The sequence below is a fragment of the Pelecanus crispus genome, chromosome 1, assembly GCF_030463565.1.
Source record: "Pelecanus crispus isolate bPelCri1 chromosome 1, bPelCri1.pri, whole genome shotgun sequence".
NCBI lineage: Eukaryota > Metazoa > Chordata > Aves > Pelecaniformes > Pelecanidae > Pelecanus > Pelecanus crispus.
Genome location: NC_134643.1, coordinates 12,476,077 through 12,494,876, shown reverse-complemented (window position 1 = coordinate 12,494,876; position 18,800 = coordinate 12,476,077). Strand labels below are relative to the sequence as shown.

General features: G+C 39.5%; 1 protein-coding gene across 1 annotated transcript in view; it reads right to left on the bottom strand.

Annotated features, from left to right (window-relative positions):
* SEMA3C (semaphorin 3C) overlaps positions 1 to 18,589 on the bottom strand; it is a 119,927-nt gene extending 101,338 nt beyond the window's left edge. Inside the window, exon 1 of the mRNA XM_075713785.1 lies at positions 18,468 to 18,589. Within this exon, the coding sequence (XP_075569900.1) occupies positions 18,468 to 18,570 (103 nt within the window). The 5' untranslated portion in view covers positions 18,571 to 18,589. The remainder of the gene's footprint in view (positions 1 to 18,467) is intronic.
* Positions 18,590 to 18,800: the final 211 nt, after the last annotated feature.

Genomic DNA, 18,800 nt, shown 5'->3' with positions numbered 1-18,800 from the left:
ATGATTGCACTACTGCACGTTAGCCATTACACAGTTTGCTAGTGGAGTGAGAACAACTTCAGTTCTCAAATCACAGCTCATCAGTTACCACAGGTATCTGTCACTCAACTGCAGTGATCCACCCTTTATCCTAGAGCTAGCAAGGCCTGGGAAAGTGTGTAACTATGAGGGTGCTCAGGTGAGAATTTAATGATGCTACAGAAAGCTAATCCAATCTATCCAGACATAAAATGCATTCATTCTTGTTGCTTTTAAGCTGAGCTACTGGTGCATCTACCTAAGAATTCTCTGAACATATATTCTTGTTCCAGTTCTTATTTCTTGCTCTAAGGTAAATACTTTATAGGCATATTTTTGTTTATTTAATGAGATACGTGTGCTTCCACTGGGTGCTTAAGTGCGTTAAAAAAGCCATCATATGTGGCTACAGGCTTATACGGTATGTAAACCAGATTGTGAAAAGTGACTGTATTCCTACCCAATGGTTAAAGGCACAAAAGAACCATGGGAACCTCGCTCTAGCCTGTATTTTTTGCTTTAGTAAAACAAACCCTAATTCTTTATTTGTCAAATTACTATCTGTTACAGTTTGAACTTTCCTTAAGCTTTACTCTCCTAATGAAGTTTAACCTGCCTCTGCTTGAAGCAAAAGAGCATTGTGTGTTCATGTGTAGGCAGCGTGGATGTGGTTTTGCTGAAAAGGAAGTCTTCTGAATGTTAGGTGCTAAAATCAATGGAAAATGGAAGCCAGCCTATTGCCCTTGTTTTTCCAGCTGTCAATTTCTACCCTAATAAAGCAGATAGTATTTCTTTACAACCCCATTACTTTTTCCTAAGCAAAGTGACAATACCATTCACTGTTCTGTGAACACAATCTCCATAATTTATGCTATTCTTCTGTGAAAAATACTCCGAACACTTGTGTGTAGAAAAGGGAACCTTTTAGCAATGTGTTCAGAGGCCCAAACACCTCTTCTACTTTCTTTTACTTTTTAACTTGGGCAGGAGAGTAGATACAGAAAGGAGCAAATGTAAATCAAATTGGAGGAGACGGTTAAGTGTGAAGAACATTTTAGCCTGGCAAAATAGTATGCAGCCTCTTAAGGAGCTTAGAAATAAATAACAATAGTTTTTACAGAAAGAGAAGGATGTTAAAGAGATCAACTCTGTGAAATCCTTCTGTAATTATACTATTTGAAAGGCAGCCAAATTGGACACGGGGGAAGGGTACAGAAAGCAGGAACTCCTTTGCTACATGAGACAATCTGTGATTTCACATAGGATCTTCATCTATTAAACTTGTATCTACCCAGCGGATCATCAGCTTTCTGACCCATGGTTTTATAATGTGTGAAAATTTCTCAAATGTGTTGCAATGTTTAAGATTCAGCAGGTCTAGCTATTAACAGGAGTCAACATCAGAGTAGGAAGAAAAACTTTGCAGCTATAGAAATTGTATTTGTAGAGAATACAATTACCCCCTCAGTACTTATATGGTCCTCATAAGTCAGATATTTGCAAGTCTCAGAGTCAAAAATAAATTTTATTTTTCCAACACCCCTGTGAATAAAGAGGCAGCATTAGCACAAATGGCCACATTCGTACTAGCAGTATTAAAAAGTTTATAAACATTTCTAGGTATCTCATGTTTCTTATGAAACCTTGTTGAGATTGTTTTCATTAAAGACACTCTGTAGCTGAGTGTCTTGTTCTTCTTTCTATTTTGAAAAATCTTTATTTGATTTTGACTCTGCATAATCAAACTCAGACTGGTAAAGCTGGCATTTGGATTTTACTTTTTCACTGCCTTTAAAGATTTGAGATGCTGGGAGAAATGATCCTACTCTCAGTCTGTTTCAGAATAATCTTATTATTATTATCATAATGGAAAAAAGGCAGTTTTAATCAGTTAGGTATGAGACATATTTAATTGACTGCAGGAGAGACAGTAATGAATTATTGTTTCCCATCCACCCCCATGTTATTCCCACCGACTAACACAAGCGTTAGCACTGCTCTGCTGAAAAAGCAAGTATTTTGGTTTTGATTTCACATTCTCTTCTGAACTGTAGTGTAACATTCCTTCAATTAGGAAAATTAAATATCCTCAAATGTGAAAATATTAACTAACTGTATGAGACAGCACAATTAGAGAGAAGGTCTGTTTCTTTAACCTTTGTCTGAACTTCTAAATTACTGATTTCTTTTTGTGGTAGTTGCTTGACATGGCTCATTTCAGTTGCTACCCGTTGTCATAAGATGGCAAAGTACACACAAATTTTTCATTCTGCTTCCACAAGACAAACCTCAACAAAAAGCTTGGGTGCAGTCGTGTGGGGTAGTGGCTAAAGAGAAAAGAAGGAAAAAACAAACCTGCAAACCAACTCTGTCTCTATAAATAATACAAAGTGGCAATTACTGGCACGGGCAGTGAGGAAGGGACAGCAGCAAACGTGTACCGTTTTCATCATTGCCAAGGAAGCAGCCAGTCCTGAGACGTGTTAAGTGCCCCCCTGTTAATGCATCCCCACTTCCACGGACTTTGAAACCTCTCAACTGGATAAACGCTTCATGCTGAAGTTGGGATGTAAGAAAAAATTGTAAAAATATGTAAAAACAGAGAAACTCATTCTAATCTTTTTTGGTTTCATTCTAACTTTCATTAGGAAGTTGAATACTCTCTTACAGTGAAAAAAAACCATTGAACACCGTCGTGTATCACTGTGTTCATAACTAGACACCTTCTTTTAGGGTGGAGAGTGATTAAATGTAGATTTCTAACTGAAATACTGAACCCATTGGAAAATACAATCATGATCCAAAGCTCAATAACATCAGTGGACTTCAGAAGGATTGATGTTTTGTTCTGGTTTTTTCCCCCAGAAAATAAAATGTCTTTTTAGTTATTGTTTCCTTTTGTTTTGCCAAAACCAAATGGAAACATGTAAGGCAGAGAAAGACTGCTGCAGTGCAAGCTGTATGCGGTGTATAAATCTCTGCGGACCATTTTAAAATTAAAATGCATCTGCTCAAACTGTATGGAGACACAGACATGAATACAGATTTTTTTTTTAAGTTTTGTACCATCAGTTTTGTAACACAAAGTTCTGTAACACAATCTTACTTTAATTTGTGTGTAACATCCGTTAAATTGAACTCAGAATGAAAGCTGGAAGAAACAGCCTTTCCATGTCCTTTTTCTCCTTAAGAGTTTCCTTTGTTTTTGACATTTTGGCTTGCTTCTTTCTGAGGTCCCATTCTATCTAGATCGCCCTAGTTATGCTGGAGCAGCAGTTTGCAGTTGTTGCAATCCTGACTTAACAGTAAAGAAAAAAAACATAGTAAAAAAACTTGCAAGACTTATTCTTGCATTCTGGATCACCGTTGCATGCTGCTATCTAGTCAAAACCACACTGAGAGACTATGCGCTCTTCACTGTGGTAAATACTAGGGCAGAATTCCTGTCGGGTGGGTATGTACATGGAAGCAAAAATTCTTAATCCTGTAACACCATTTACAGTAATTATGGTCTACAAGCAGAGCAGCACTAAATCTGTTATCCCCTTTACCTTGCTTTCAGCCTCTTTTTTCACGTGCAGGAAGAGACAAGGCAGAGAAGGTGTGGTAGCTGGGCAAACAGAGGCGGCATGTTCTGCTATGAACTGTGACCCCCAAATCCTAAGCAATATTTGTGGAAAAGAACAATTACTTTATCCAAGAACAATCTAGTTGGTATTTTCTATCAATAAAGAAATCATGAAAGGACTTTCTTCCTAAGTTACTTTAGAAGGAAAATAGTTTTTTTTGTTCTTCAAAAAATATCTTCATCTCATCTAGTCTTCTTTATCATTGGCATTTATTATAGTAGATAAAAGCTGCTGAGAGCCTTCAATCACAGAGCTTTTGAAGGCTGATGGAAGCATCAAGCTAATATTTTCAATGGCTCTGGGATCTGAACCCATATCCTCAGGATTAAGGCAGATCAAATGAAAATGAATTCCTCTTTACAGACAAAATCCACCTATCCTTTACCACACAGAGAATGAATTTGTCTGCACAAAGTAGAGTTTAAAGCAGTGAATTGAGATCTTTTCTATTTTATCATTCATATACAAGCTATTCTGCTTCTATTTTGGTATTACCAAAATGACACAATGGTTTGGCTTCCCGCAGGGACAAGAATTAATGCCCAAAATGTAAATTAATAGGGAACTGGTAATGGATTCACAGGCTTTTCCTTTTAAATTGCTTATGTGAATTGAGTTATGGTCAGGAATCGAAAGGTATTCTCAGAAAGTTATAGGAAAACTTCTCTAAAAATGGCTGGCAGGTGGGTTCCTCTTGATATGACATCTAGTCTCAAGAAATACTCAGCAAGTGCCATGGGACACAACACACTCGTTCACACTCTCTGGAAAAAAAACTCAATAGTTGACTCTAACTCCACTGCAGCCAGCAAAATCCTCCTTTTTCTTCCCCAACTGGACACTGAAACAACTCAATAGCCATTAAGTACATACACAGATAGATATATGGTCCTGATTCTGATTGTACTCAAGTTTTAAAGCAGCTGAATGATGAACTATTGTAATACGAACAGAGTAAGACTGGTCATACTCTATGTGGAGAGGAGCCCGGGGAGCGGTGAAGAGATGGCGAGCAGTTACTGAAGCGCGCAGCTCACCATTAGAACGGAAGAATCACCTTCCAAGACTAAAAATAAGCCAAAGAACTAATACGGTTTCTGGAGCATATGGCATACACAGAGAGGTGAGAGAGCTGGGCTTGTTCAGTTTTAAGAAGCAAAGGAAAAGGGAAAACCTTATTGCTGTGTACCATGACCTACTGGGAGGCTACTGGAACACTGACATTACAGGGTGCGATTTCCACCCTTGCAGTTATTCAAGACTGAAGTGGACATGTCTCAGAGCAACCTGACCTAATCAGACCTGCTTGGAGCAGGATGGTGGCTGGAGGGGCCTTCCAACCCATGCGATTCTGTGATTCTATGGACAACAGGAAAAATGTGGTGGTTTTGCTAAGTAAAGTCAGCAAGAGACCATTACAGCCTTTCTGAGAGGTTAAAGAAAGTTTCCTTAAGTCTGCACAGCCTAACAATCAATACACTTGTAATGACTTTTTCAAATATTCAAAATAATACAGTATCAATCACATGACTGAAAAGAATAATCTCAGAAGCACGTATCATATTACTAGTTTTTTGTATGCTGGTTGTGCATGCATGTGTGTGTGTGTGTGTGTGCACATTTATTATTAAAGAACAGAGATCAAGCTTGCAAACTCAGCTGCTGAAAAGAAAATACCAAAGCTTGGACAAATTTAGGGTGCTATGCATATGAAACAGGATGTGGCCAGGTAGTTTAGAACTTCTCACTCTGGACTTTGCCATTTTAGTATCATTTTTGCAAACTTTTTTTGCTATACATCTGCCATACATCAGATAACATAAAACCTGCCCAGAAGTAGACACATACACCCCCACAAACACAGTATGTACTGCAGAAGCCTGCTTTATCTGTTCTATGTAACATTATACACATGTACAGATACAAACTTTGAAAGTAAACTAGAACCAGATGTCACCATAAGTAAAGTTCTAACATCTGTTCTGAGACCAAATGTGGACTGTGAAATTTGGTCAGAAATGTCACTTATTTAATGGCACTTTAATTTTAATTTGGTATTAAACGAGTTCAATAGAATTTAAAAAAAAAAAAATAAATTCTGCACCTGTAAATATAGTTACATTCTGCACACTCCATCACAAAATGTAGTGATTTACTCATTGTATTATGAATGAGCTCAGTTTAACAGCAAGAAGGCAATCTCTTTTTCTTAAGAGAACAAAGGAGATTGTGTGCAGAAAATACAGGTAGAATCATCTGACATTGCTTTCATATCATTTCATGTAATGCTGCATATCTAGGATTACTGCCATTCCTTAGAAGAGGAATTTTTATCTTTTACTGTGCAACTACAGACAGACCTTGTTTTCCCCTTCCACACTAGGGAAATCTATTGCATTAAACTGTAAGAAAACATTTTACACAACATGCAATCTTTTAAGCTTGGAAGCCCACACTTCAGGCACAATAATTTGCAGTAGGTATCTAAATAAAAATTCCTGATGTTGCTTGTTTATAGCTTCCACTGTGGACACCGGCTGCCAGGTCATTTGGGTCAGATTTCTGACCTTTTTGAGAAAAGCTAACTTTCTTCTTCAGAACTGCTTTAGTAGATAAGCTGTGCTGGAAACACTGCCAAAATAGATACCAACGTCTTAATGCTCACACCTGCTGATCACTGATAAAGTCACAAAACCACAAAGCATGCAGGTTGGAAAGGACATCTGAAGGTTATGTCAGCCAAAATCCTGCTCAGAACAGGCTAGCTATTGAAGATGAGATGGGTTTGCACAGGACCTCATCTAACTCAGCTGAGTTTTGAGTACCTGGAATGATGGAGAGCCCATAGCCTCCCTGGACAACCTGCCTCAATGTCCAACCATGCTCATGGTGAGAAAAGGAAGTCCTAACGCCTAAACAGAACTGCTTTTGCTAAAACCTGTGACCTTTAAGAGTCTGGCTCTGTCCTCTCCATAATCTCCCCATCAGGCAGTTGAGGACAGCCACGAGATGCCCCTTGTCCTTCTCTTCTCCAGGCTGAAGAAACTCAGCGGTCTCGGCCTCCTTGTCCACCACGCGCTCCAGCACCCCTTCGCAGCTCAGAAGCCCCTCACCGAGCTGCTTCTATTTTGCCAGCACCTCAGGCTGGGAGGGCCCAAAACTGGACACAACAATCTCTTTCCCTGATCTCTCCTCTCTACAAATCAAAACAAATGAATTGGCAGGATTGCAGAAAACTTTTAACACATAAATGACACAGTAGGTCAGACCCATGCTCAACTCCTGCGTAGAAAATTAGCGTTTTGCCTTCTAACTGAGCCTAAAGAGAATACACGCGTGTACTTTCTTCAGCATGAGAAGATCTGGTATCAGATCTGAAGTCAGCTTCAAAGGAGCTGGAAATTATCTCTAGAGCAGCCGGTATGGCTGGATGTTCTCATACAACATGAGATGAGGTGGAGTAAATGCACCCCAACTTCTTGTGCCTGTGAGTAACCTCAGCAAGGCCCTTCCACCTCTTGGCAGCTGCTGTGTCACCCCTCGCTCTCCGCAGAGAAACAGTTGCTTTCTTGAAAGGGCCTTTTAGAGAAAAAAGAATGTCCCACAGTCTGCTATTTCTCTGTCACACATTTCCACATAGGACTCATACCTATCAACCAAGAATTAGACCCACTTTGAACACCACTCATTTTCAGCTGTTCAGCAAACAGGTTGGGGCCATCACAGACAACGAGCAGGAAAAATAAGCAAACGGAGCAGTAAACAGTGAGTGGCCACCTTGTTTATTCAGAGTGCTGTGGTTTATTGATGTTACACACAATCTCAAGTTTAGTTGATCTTACACGTTAGCTGTTTTGTCTCACATCCCACCTGATCTGAAAGGGAGTTTTCTCCAGCTGGCTACGAAAGCTTTCAACAGGCATAAGCAAGCCACAAACCCCTCCAAATGCCATTGTCCCCTCATGTGTAGAAAGAGAATAGCCTTACAGCAAAGCTCCTTCACAGTGACCATGCAGAGTGAAAAGAAAAAAAATCAGCTGCCTGCCTGTTGGACAAGTCCAGGCAGATTTCTTTCACCTCTTTAAGGACAAGATAAGAGAGGAACTGAGTATACAAAGAGAAGGACAGGCTGCCTCATACCCAGCATTCAATGCCTGACTCCAATAATACCAATACCAGTACCAAAATACCAATACAAATACACTCAATAGAAGCACAAATATAATGATAATAATAATAACAATAATGGAGAGGGATCTCATCACCGTACTTCAGTACTGGATGTATCTGGAGTGCTCTTGCAAGGGAAAGCTCTTTGTCAATGACACCCTGAGAATCTGGAATTAAATGTGTCTTTTCTTGAAACAGCAAATGAAAATTAAGTCATCACCTGTGGCAGATTCCTGTATCTGCAAACAAATCCAACTCAAGGAAGGTTGTGTTTTTTAAAAAAAAAAAAATTAATTCTGTTAGATCACACACCCCCCCGACACATCTATGTAAACTACCACAGTAGGTATGAAACCTGCCCCAGTATTGATTCAGCTGGCACAACCTTCCTCCATAAAACCCTCTTCAGAGCTCCTGCATCAGGGTGGTCTGCTCTCCCCAGCTGCTGGGGAGATGCTGAATTGCTGTGCTTGCCCCTCTCCCCCAGCGCCTGCTTTTATTGAAGTGGATACAGCAGCAGCTTTAACTAGTCCAGTCACACATATACACACAAATGCATCAAGACTCATGCTCTTTCTCTTCTACAAACACCACGCTAGTGCTTCATGAACTCACTGCTCATCTTCAGCTTGCTGGAGCTGAAGGAAGAATTCATCGGCTAAGGAAACACATACTGTCCAAGCAAAGATGCTCCCGTGTCTCGAAGGAAAAGATGGGACGAGATAAAAACCTGTTGTTTGTCAGATCTGGCTGGTGGGCCAAACCATACTGTCCAAGTCTGTAAGTCTTCTCCTTGCTTCACTTTCTGAACAGTGTTAGTACAGATAGTGGTGTACGCCACATCCGAACATTTCAAATTATTTTTGCAATTTTATGCAGTTTTGCACCTTTAGGAACAGACTTTTTCAGCTGCCTGTGTGAGCTTAAGAACACATTTACCTGATTCCAGGAAACAGTAGAGAAGGAGCTTGAAGAAGCATCCAATGAAATAAAAATCATGGACATTTGATTCTTCTCCTCCTCTACTTTTGAAAACTATGTCTGAAAAAGTCTTACATTTGCAAGTATCCATAAGAAAAACAAGGTTTCTACTGGAGAAATGAATGGCTGACACACTTCTCATTTTAAAGGGACTTATCAACGCTATAAAGATGGTAAGTTATTAAATCAGAGGTAATGGCTTTACAGGCATATTCGTATTTTATAGCCATGTATGCACAGCTTTATTTCCCTAACGCAAACCACAATAAAACACCTCATGAGGGCTTTAAACTCTTTTGTCTTTGCTGTAGGTTTGTCTGCTCTAGGAAAAATAAAATGACGGTGCATTATTTTCAACAGTGGCAGGAAGTGGGTTTTTAGTCGAATCAGCTTAAAAAATTCCAGCTGTGTTCACGCTGAAGCCATCGAAAACTCTAAGCCCAGGATCAGCTCTCCATGCCAACTAAATCCTTTTCAGGCCTCAAAAAGTAAATTTTTGAAAAAATGCCAAGCCTCTCCTTGAAAATAACATCTTAATTGGTTGATATTAAAAAACCAGAAAGTGCCATTCTGAAGATGCAAGTGCTTACATTTTTGTATACTAATTTGATATCGTGCCTTGTAAGAGCACTCAACATATTAACACAGAGACTATCTGAGAAAACTGCAATGACAGGCATGCAGGCTGCTTATTTCAGACAAGGAGGAATTTCTAAGAACTGTAGGAATTAAATGTGTTACGAACTGTCCTGTGCCATTGAAATGCACTAGAAAGGCCAAAGAAGTGCGTGACAGGGTTCGCCCCAAGGAAAACACCGTGTTTCGTTCCCTGGCTGGCTGTGGCTCAGTAGAGGACAAGAAAACTCCACTCTTCTTGTCTTCTGAGATCAGTAGTTGTTTTCAAGGAGCTTCTGTATCAGTTTTAGGTTTACACCTAGTAAAATGTTTGGGATCAATAAGCAGAAAATGCAGGTGTACCTACTGATTTATGTATGATACAGTGTTTTGAATACACATGACTTTTTGCATTAAAATAAATTACTGCAGGATTATGAATACATCTATCCTACTATCTTTCCCTCTTTGTTTCCTGTTACACTATTAATTTTTGTGTGCATACATATTATGATATTTATCTTCTCCTTCTGCTGTTCAAAACTTTGCATTCTTGGTCTGTTACATGAGAAGGAAAGAAAACGAACCTTGTCATTCCCAGCCGTTGAACTGAATGAGCGATCAGACACTTGCCTCACATATTTCCCTTATCCCTGTAAATCTAACTCTGCAGCTCCTTTAAGCTGTGAGACTGAGAAATATAGCCTGATTTATACAGTGTTAAAAGAAGCCAAATATTTGCCCAATTTAATTGATTCTGAGCTGACAGAAATTGATTTATTCTACATAACTTGAAGCTTTTAAAAGCAAATGTATTTTTCATTTAGAATGGTAAAGAGAAATGGTATTAAGCAAAAGGAAAAAATTCTAAGAAACAACAACAAATGATCAGAAAAACAGGTGACTGAGAAAGCCTATTACTCTCAGGGAAGGATTTACAAGGCCTTGGTTTTTTCAGTTGCATTTGCAAAGCAATACAGGAACTGAGAAATTGCAAAGGAAATACTAAAAGGAGACAATAGTTGAGACAATAGATAGTTGAAAGTGAATTTTAATACAAAATACATAAATTTACCGTGTAAAGTCCTTTTTCTTCATTACAGAATACCAGTCTGACCCTCTTAACGGCTGAAAGTGATGCCTTTATTTAAAGAATTTGGCTTCAGCTTAATTTTGGGGTTTTTTTTTGTTTTTTCTTTTAATAAAATTAACTGCCAAGACACATTTTTTTCCATTAAGCAACTTGGCAATCCAGGGTGCTTGTGATGTCTCCTCATCCACATTCTAGAAGATAATTTTGGTGAGGCAATCATTTATCCCAGAGCAGTAAGATTAAACAGAACAGTTCAAAAGTCTGGGTATTCATTCCAAACTATTTCTAAATGTTGCATTTCAAAAAATTGAATTTGCATTTGAAATTCGTACTAGAAGTAAAAAATTCTCATAAAAATAGGGTGAGTTTTATATGAAGTATTTCCTTACAGCCCCCACATAAAAATAAAGAAAACCCAAAACCAAACCCATTCTTCTTTCCCCAGGATTACCGATGTCATAAAAGACGTCATATAACACTCCTAAAATGGTGGCCAAATTAAGAATCTCGCCCTGAAAGGTACTCATAGACCAAACTCTAAACTCACGGTGATTTGAGGGCATTCACACACCAGGGCTGAAATTCACTTTCTCTCCCTAACACACAGAGTTCCTAATAGATCCTGCATTTCTTAGGACTCCCTGATTGAGCACACTGGAGTTGTGTACTGGTGAAATGCTGTTCCAGAGTGGTTTTTATCAAGATGGTTTGATGGTGGGGTTCCAGAAAAAAAGGGGTTTTTTTCAGATAGTAAGGAAATACCATGGGCTACAGTTTCTTGTAGATAAGATGTAAGACGGCAGCAGGACATTTCTTCAGAATATTGTCTCCTGTTTTTATCACTGTCTTGGAATATAAAGTAATTATTTTAAGGTCATTAGTTACAAATATTTATACTGTGTTTCTGAAAATAATCTAGGTATAATCTGGGTATTACTTGCGGTAATTGAGGTGCCTTTGTAGCACTCACTTTTGCATAACTGGTTTGCTGGGTGAGAGTAGCAGCTGGGAGCTGCTGTGCAAAGGGGCAGGAAACATAACCTCCAGCAATCTTACCCACACAAGAAGCAAGAGACTTTTCCTCAAGGAGAGACAGCTAGCCTTATATTCACAAGGATAAGAAGAAAAACTCAGTTCTCTAAAGGGCACGATGGTCTGAGCTCCAGAGCGGTTTCATGGGAGAGGCAAAGCTATCACTCCTTACCTTCCTCCCACTGTGACCAGCCTGAGTCTTCGCTTCAGCAAACCAGTAAGCAGGATTTCTGCTTCCAGGAAGAAGCCCTATCAATGGCAGATGAAGTAATGGTGCAAATGCAATTCTGTCAAGTTTGCATTGAATAAGGATGGAGGTATGAAGGGAAGGGAGGAAGGCCAGACAGCGTAAACCCTCCGTTAATCACTATCATTCACTTCATTACCGCAAACACGCACTTGATTTGCACACTTCACAGTAAGACAGAAGATCCAACATCACACTGACTCACGCAGGTAATGGAGTATTTTCCACTCCTCAGATGCATCCCTGAGACCCCAAGTCTGTAATCGGATGAACAGGGGAAACCACAGAGCCGCCTTTTAACCTGGTGTCCGCTGCAGCCATCGCTGTCTGAATGCAAGATGCGACGAGAAGGCACGCTGTAAATCAGCAAACTGTGTCCCCATGACAAAGGCCTTTCCCCAAGAAAGAGTGCCTCGCCTTTTTATTAAGGAGTGCTATTGAGGACACTGAAAAGTCGGCACCAAAAAGAACAAAACACACATGTTGAGGAAACAGCCAGTTCAAATGACAGGATAAGGTCTTGGTCTATGTATTTATTCATGGCAGGATCTCAGTCAACGCACTTCAATAAAATGAGCAATTATTGTGAGTCACGTCAGTTACATCCGATAGACAAAAAGGCTCGTGCAGCACCACGTATCAAAGTGCACTGTGAACTTATCCAGCATGGAAATGGCTCACAGAGAAGCTCTTGTTACTGGTACTCGAACAGGCCTGAAAAAGATAGGGTAATAGAACTGTCTATGCCATTTTTCTCTCATCACATTTTTTTAAACATAAAAGGAGATGTGTTGTACGATAATGGCAATATAACTGCCTATGTGGGGACTTCAGCGTTCGCCTTGGACAGGCAACACAAGGGAGAATTGTAACGAGAGAGCAGTGGAATGGGCCAAGATAAGCTGCTTTCTTCTATGACAAGTAGAGAGAGCTAAGATATGTCGAACCTGTCAAAACGTTCTAAGATAAAGTTCGATTTTTCCATACAAAAAAAAAAGAGATGGTTCAGATACGGGTCATATTGCCTGAGTTGGGGAACAGAGAGAGATTAAAGGAAGTCATCTCTTAGCTAACAGACCTACTTTTTATCATGCAAGAAACACTCAAGTCTTCTCAAACTTTGTAAAATTTGCATGAGTTCTTCATCCAAGAGTAGGATCAAATTTACAAGCTTTTCCTCTAAATTTGGGGCCTGATAGTTAACTACTTTGAAGACCATGTACTTGTTTGTGCTTTCCTCCAAGGGTGCCTCTTCTGGTAACGTCAGAGAACAAAGAACTGGACCAAACATCACCCGTGACTTCAGCTTTATTGCTTGATTGTTTTCATAACTGAAGTTAGAGCACATGGCACAATCTAAATACAGAAACAATACAAGAAATTCTCCTCTCCTGTATACTCATGTCAACAATGAAGTTGAAGTCAAGTCAGTGACACTGCCACTGAACAAGAGTGTGAGAATAAGCAGATTCAATGTCATTTCGCAGGTGCGATTATAAAAAGCAAGCAAAGCAAGAAAAAAAAATCATATACAGAGAAGATAAACTCTAAAAATGACCCCCAAAGACTTCAATTTGTAAATGAGGTATTTGTCTTTAAGAACAACAAAAGTTGTCAATTAGACCAAACGTAAAAATACCAACTTCGCTACTAAAGACAAGAAAGGATTTTATTTTTAATTGACAGTATTCAAAAAGTGAGTTAAGTTTTTAGATCTCCAGTGTGAGACAATTGAAGCGGAAGAATTTTCACATGGCTGGTGTTCAGCGCTTTATAAATTAGTATTATTTAAGATTCATGAAGCTGTGAAAACCACAAATCAGTTACTTTTGAGAAAATCTGACCCACAATTCGGTGAAAATTATGCAACTATATAAACACTCAAGAGATTTCTGTATGAGTTCTGCATCTAAACAAAAATAAAACCATGGTTCTCTTTTCTCTCTCTTTCTTTGCTCGTCCCCCCCCCCCCCTTTTTTTTTTTTTAATATGCTTTACCTCTACTTCATTTTGCATTTTATATGCTTTACCTCTACTTCATTTCATTCCGTGGACACCACCAAAGATCCAATCTACTATTTGAGCATAAACCCTTGCCTACTAGACTGTCATCAGCACAAAGTCCCCCAAATAATAAATGAACTTTTTATTAACTGTGGTAACATTAACATTACAATGCGGGATTGTTTAAAAACAAGTTGTACTGCTGTTGCTCAAGAGCTCAAAGAAAATGGTTCACAGTTCCTTTATTTTTCCTTGAGGGTAACCACAGGGGTTGCATTAAATCTTTTAAAATATGTTGACAGTTGAATAAGTGCTGCTGTTGCTCTGGTGACATTTTATGCTTTTTAATTGTCATTAATGAACTCAGCTGATACTTTCTTAAAAGTGCTTTACGTGTTCTAGTAATTTTATGACAAAAAGAGGAACAAAACCGTCTGCAAATTAGCCTTGATCCACTTCTCATATGGAATTTTCACTGGAGACAATGGGAGAATCTGCATGGGAAATATCTGCTTGACCAGACATTTTAGGTAGGAATGCATGAAATGTTCCCAGTAAATTGTGAAATTAACACTTGGCTGTGCATCTCCATATAAATTCAAAGCTCAAAAAAGATGTGTTTGAGTGTATTTTCAAAAATACGTACTGGAACTGCTTTGATTGATTCAGAATCTAATGTTCAAATGGTATGGCCCAACATCTTAGGGTTGCAATAAAACCCAAAATGTAAATTTGAATTGGAATGAAACAAGTCTGACACTACCCGGGAGTCTAATAACTCCTTTCTTATTTTGATAATACTCCCACTGGATTTGAGAAAGGTTCTGCCCCTGTAAAGACTGAAGGATACAGCTCCCAATTATCTGTTCAGGAACGTGCAGTAACAAGGAGGAATGCATGCAGCTTGAGAAACAGCAGGCACTGTACTTGATAGTTCATAAACAGATAAGGTAAGTCTTTTGCTATGGGGAGAAAATAAACTATGGTGCTTTAAATTATGGTGGGTGATTTAAGTAGATTAAGGAAAACCTATTCTGGGGACAAGGTGCCAGAAGAGGTAAGAGGAGGGGGGATGGTATACCAATAGTGTAGGGAGATGTGTCAAGTCCTTTTCTTCCCTCATCCCAAGTTCCCTTGCTCTCCCAGTGCTCCATGGTAACACAGTAGGTGACTCCGCAACATCACTGCGGCTGCTGCACCACAGCCTTCACCTCTTTGCAATTTGCAATTTCAGAATCAGAAAAAGCTAGAGCCACCTTTCTTTCTTCACCTGCAGCAGCTCTTCAAGTGCAGATGTTGCAGAAATACTGATGGTCTGAGCCATCACAGTGGAACAGGACAATTGGGTTATGACAAATCATCCCAAGCAAAGTGAGAACCCCTTCACCTGATTCGCCATAAGCCTACTGCCATGCATAACCGCGCGTACCTGTGCAAAGCATGCAGTTCAGCTCCAGCCGGGCCTTTTCCTTCCTCTGAGTAAATGGCTATACAAGGTCCAAAGCAACAGAAATTGGGCCTCTGGGTTCTGTACGGCACTGCAATTTTCAAGGCACTCAGGGTGCAGGCAGCAGTAGGTTCCACACTCACGTCAAGCGCACATTTAACACCAACTAAGTCATGAACTACATTTTAATTAGACAAGGGGCCAGGCTTTTGATTTCAAAAATAGAAACTAGGGTTGCAGTCCTTCATCCATTGAAGTTAATTGCAAAATCCCTATTATCAGGCTCTTGAGGTATTATCCAGGCTTAATTTTAATTACATTTGATTCTTAATGAAGTAGACGGCAAAGAGAAAAGCAGCCCATGATTCAAACGATTCGCATTTTTATCTTTCCTGATGAACAACAGAATAGGTCAAGATACTTGCTGAATTTTCCCATGAGAAATGCTGCGACGTGAATAAGCTCAGTTGACTTGATCCTGAAGGAGCAGGTTAGCCTTGAAAAGCATCACTCATTTTCTCCTCCTGCATATATTCTACCCCCAAAACTTATGCAATGTAATTATAGACACCAAGCCAAATCCAATTCAGAACTTGAAAAATATCATGTAAGTACCCTAAGCTTGGATGACTTGTCTTTATTGTCTAATGTCATTTAAGACATAAGGAGTCCTAATTATAGTTTTATTTTCAAATGATGCACTTCAAAAGAGTGACAATTCCATAAAAACTGACAACTTTTCAGGGCAAGGAGACAGCCAATAACTTGCTAGTTCTACATGGTTTAAAAACAATAAGCTATGAAGCGATTTATGCAGAAAGAGTATGTTACCACACTTGGCAAGAGAACAATACAAAGTTTCACCTTTTTCTCTTATATCAGTACCCACGTAAATACATGAAGATTTGTAGAACAGACATTCATACTACAGGTGGGGTTATTACCTTTTTATACACAACAACCTCCAACTCTTTTCACATAACGAAAGCTGTTTCTTACCATCTGGAAATTGGGCTTAAAAATAAAATTACTGGTTTTATATTGTATGAAAAGCTCAGCCCTTTATTCCAGACATTACTTGTCATATTATAAAATGCATGATTAATTTCTTACTTTTATGACTTTGAAAGATCCATTAAAAATCAAGTACTTCAAAATGCAATTTTTTTTGAAAGGCTGAATGTTGAGATAAGTATCAGAGAAAGTAAAATGTCCATTTTAGGAGAATCAGATAGTATTGCAAGGCTCTGGTGACACTTACTTTCCTCTAACTTTCGCTGAGGCTAGACACACTCAGTTTTACCCGTTCAAAGCATCACTTTAAAAATCAAGGAGAGGACACAAGACATGCAACTACTGTACATGATATTGCGGAAGCAAGCCGTAATCGAGGCAGCCCAGCAGGGCTATGGTCAGGAACCGGAGAGCTGAGGCCACGTCCCCAGGGCTGCTACGGGGTGGCAGAGTTCTTGGGGCCCAAGAACCTCCCCCGAGGAAGGGGCTGGGTGACATACAGCTGCCATAACCCCTTGGAAAGGAAGGAGGGACCACCTCCTTTCAGAGAGGCACAGAGAAACTAAGGCGTCAATTCACCCAGCCATTATTTTCTCCAAATCGCTAGGTTTTGGGGTTTTTAGGGGTGGTCCTGTGTTTCAGATCTGCATGATACCTGCGATGAGCCAAGGAACAAAACGCCAATCTCCTGAGCCCAGGTTAAAACCATTTGCCCCTCCTAGTGATTCCTTCCCATTCACAAGGCTGAATACCACAAAACCTGAACACTTCCTACTTCATGCTCATACCAGAGATCAGGGGAAGCCTAGATTGCTTTCGAGGCCACCACGGACACGATGTGGAAATCTGAACCAGCTTGTTTTGCGTAACTGTGACAAACCAGCGAGTGTAACACGCAACCACAGCCAAACTCGCTTCTGTGCTGAACTGTGCTGAATCAGTGCCATCTACATTAAGCCAGTGTTACTTAAGCAAGGAAAAGAAATTCCCACCTAGTTCTTCATTTGGCAGTTCCCTCTTGGAACGCGATTTCTACTATTGCTTTTCTGGAACCATGGCAATTTACACCTATTAAGCATTGCGGTTGTAAGTTTAGGGCCCTATGCTCTACAATACACAATATCTTGTAATTGTTCGGTCTGCTGGTTGGTATTTGTGGAAGGTCTAACTTGGCAGGTCTCCTTCCAGAAGTCTCTCAGATTCAAGAGTACATAGTTACGATCATTGCGGCAAATAGCAGTTTGAGGTACTTACTAGCTACGATTATTTTTAAAGTGATTCTTTAAAGACACAGAATATTTCCATGGCAGGACATGGCAGTTGCAGGGCATCCCTGCACTTGTGAACCATACACACCATCCTAAAGCAGACGGTATTGGTGCAGGGAGTAGCAAGTCCTCATGCCTCAAACACCGTTGCAGAAAAGGCAGAGGGCTGAAGAAAGCCAATGCCCCCATTATTTAGTGACAGACAATTTCTGTTCAAATTTAACAGAATCAGTAAGACCAAAGAACACATATATTCTGAAGTAGTGGCTAAAAATCAGCGTTTAAGATGGGGATTAATACTGGAAGAATAATCTACCTTATTATTAAAGTAATACCGAGGTATTTACAGTAATAAGGTATTGCTCATCACTTCAGAAGTAAATGCACCTTTCTTTTGAAAATAATAATTTTGATTGCTTGTTTACAGTGTGCAGGCATCAGTGATTGCTACACGCTCTGTACATCTGACACACTGTACAAAGTGCACAAGGAATGACATTTTGTCAAAGGACTCTGTGTCTTGCTAACTAACTATCTTGGTAAACCTTCAGGCAGCCTGATTTTCAGAGTATAATGTGTCTCAGTTCAGCACCGAATGAAAGCAACTCAAATCATTAATAACTTCCGCTACATGCCATGTGCCTCATGTGCTATCATCTTTCCAAAAACAAAGTTAAGGATAAGAAATAAAATCTTTAGTTGTTAGTAAGTCATAATAACGTTCAAAATAAAGAGAAGGTATTATTAATTATGTACCTATAGCTATAGTAGCAATGAACTTGAGGTAAAAATCACATTTAGGCTGATGGGTACCTCAGCAACACAAACAACAAATAATAATTGTGGATGCAGATCAAAAAGCCAATTTCTACTCAGTTACTGAATTTAAGGGGAAGAAGAAAATGCTCAATCATAACATTTGCTTAAGAATGTTTATCTTCTTTCTTACCATTGAATGTTAAAAACACCCTTGCTTGAGGCTGGGAAGATCCTTTTACACTGCTAAAGTAAATAAATATCCCAAGCAACACGTGCAGCGCAAGAAATGCCATCTCCAGGTTTGCAACTTAATATCCAAGAAACGAAACCTGAAAGACAGAGATACCACATTACTGCTGTTATACAGTTTTGTGGAGCAAAAACAACACTACAGAAAGATCTGTGTCAGAAAGCTCTTCCAGCTGAAGCCATAATATACGATAATGCGAAGGAGGTAGGGCGCTTCTGTTTTTACTTTGCAGATCTGAAAATGGTTTTCTCCAGCAGTCTTCTGTGCTGGCAC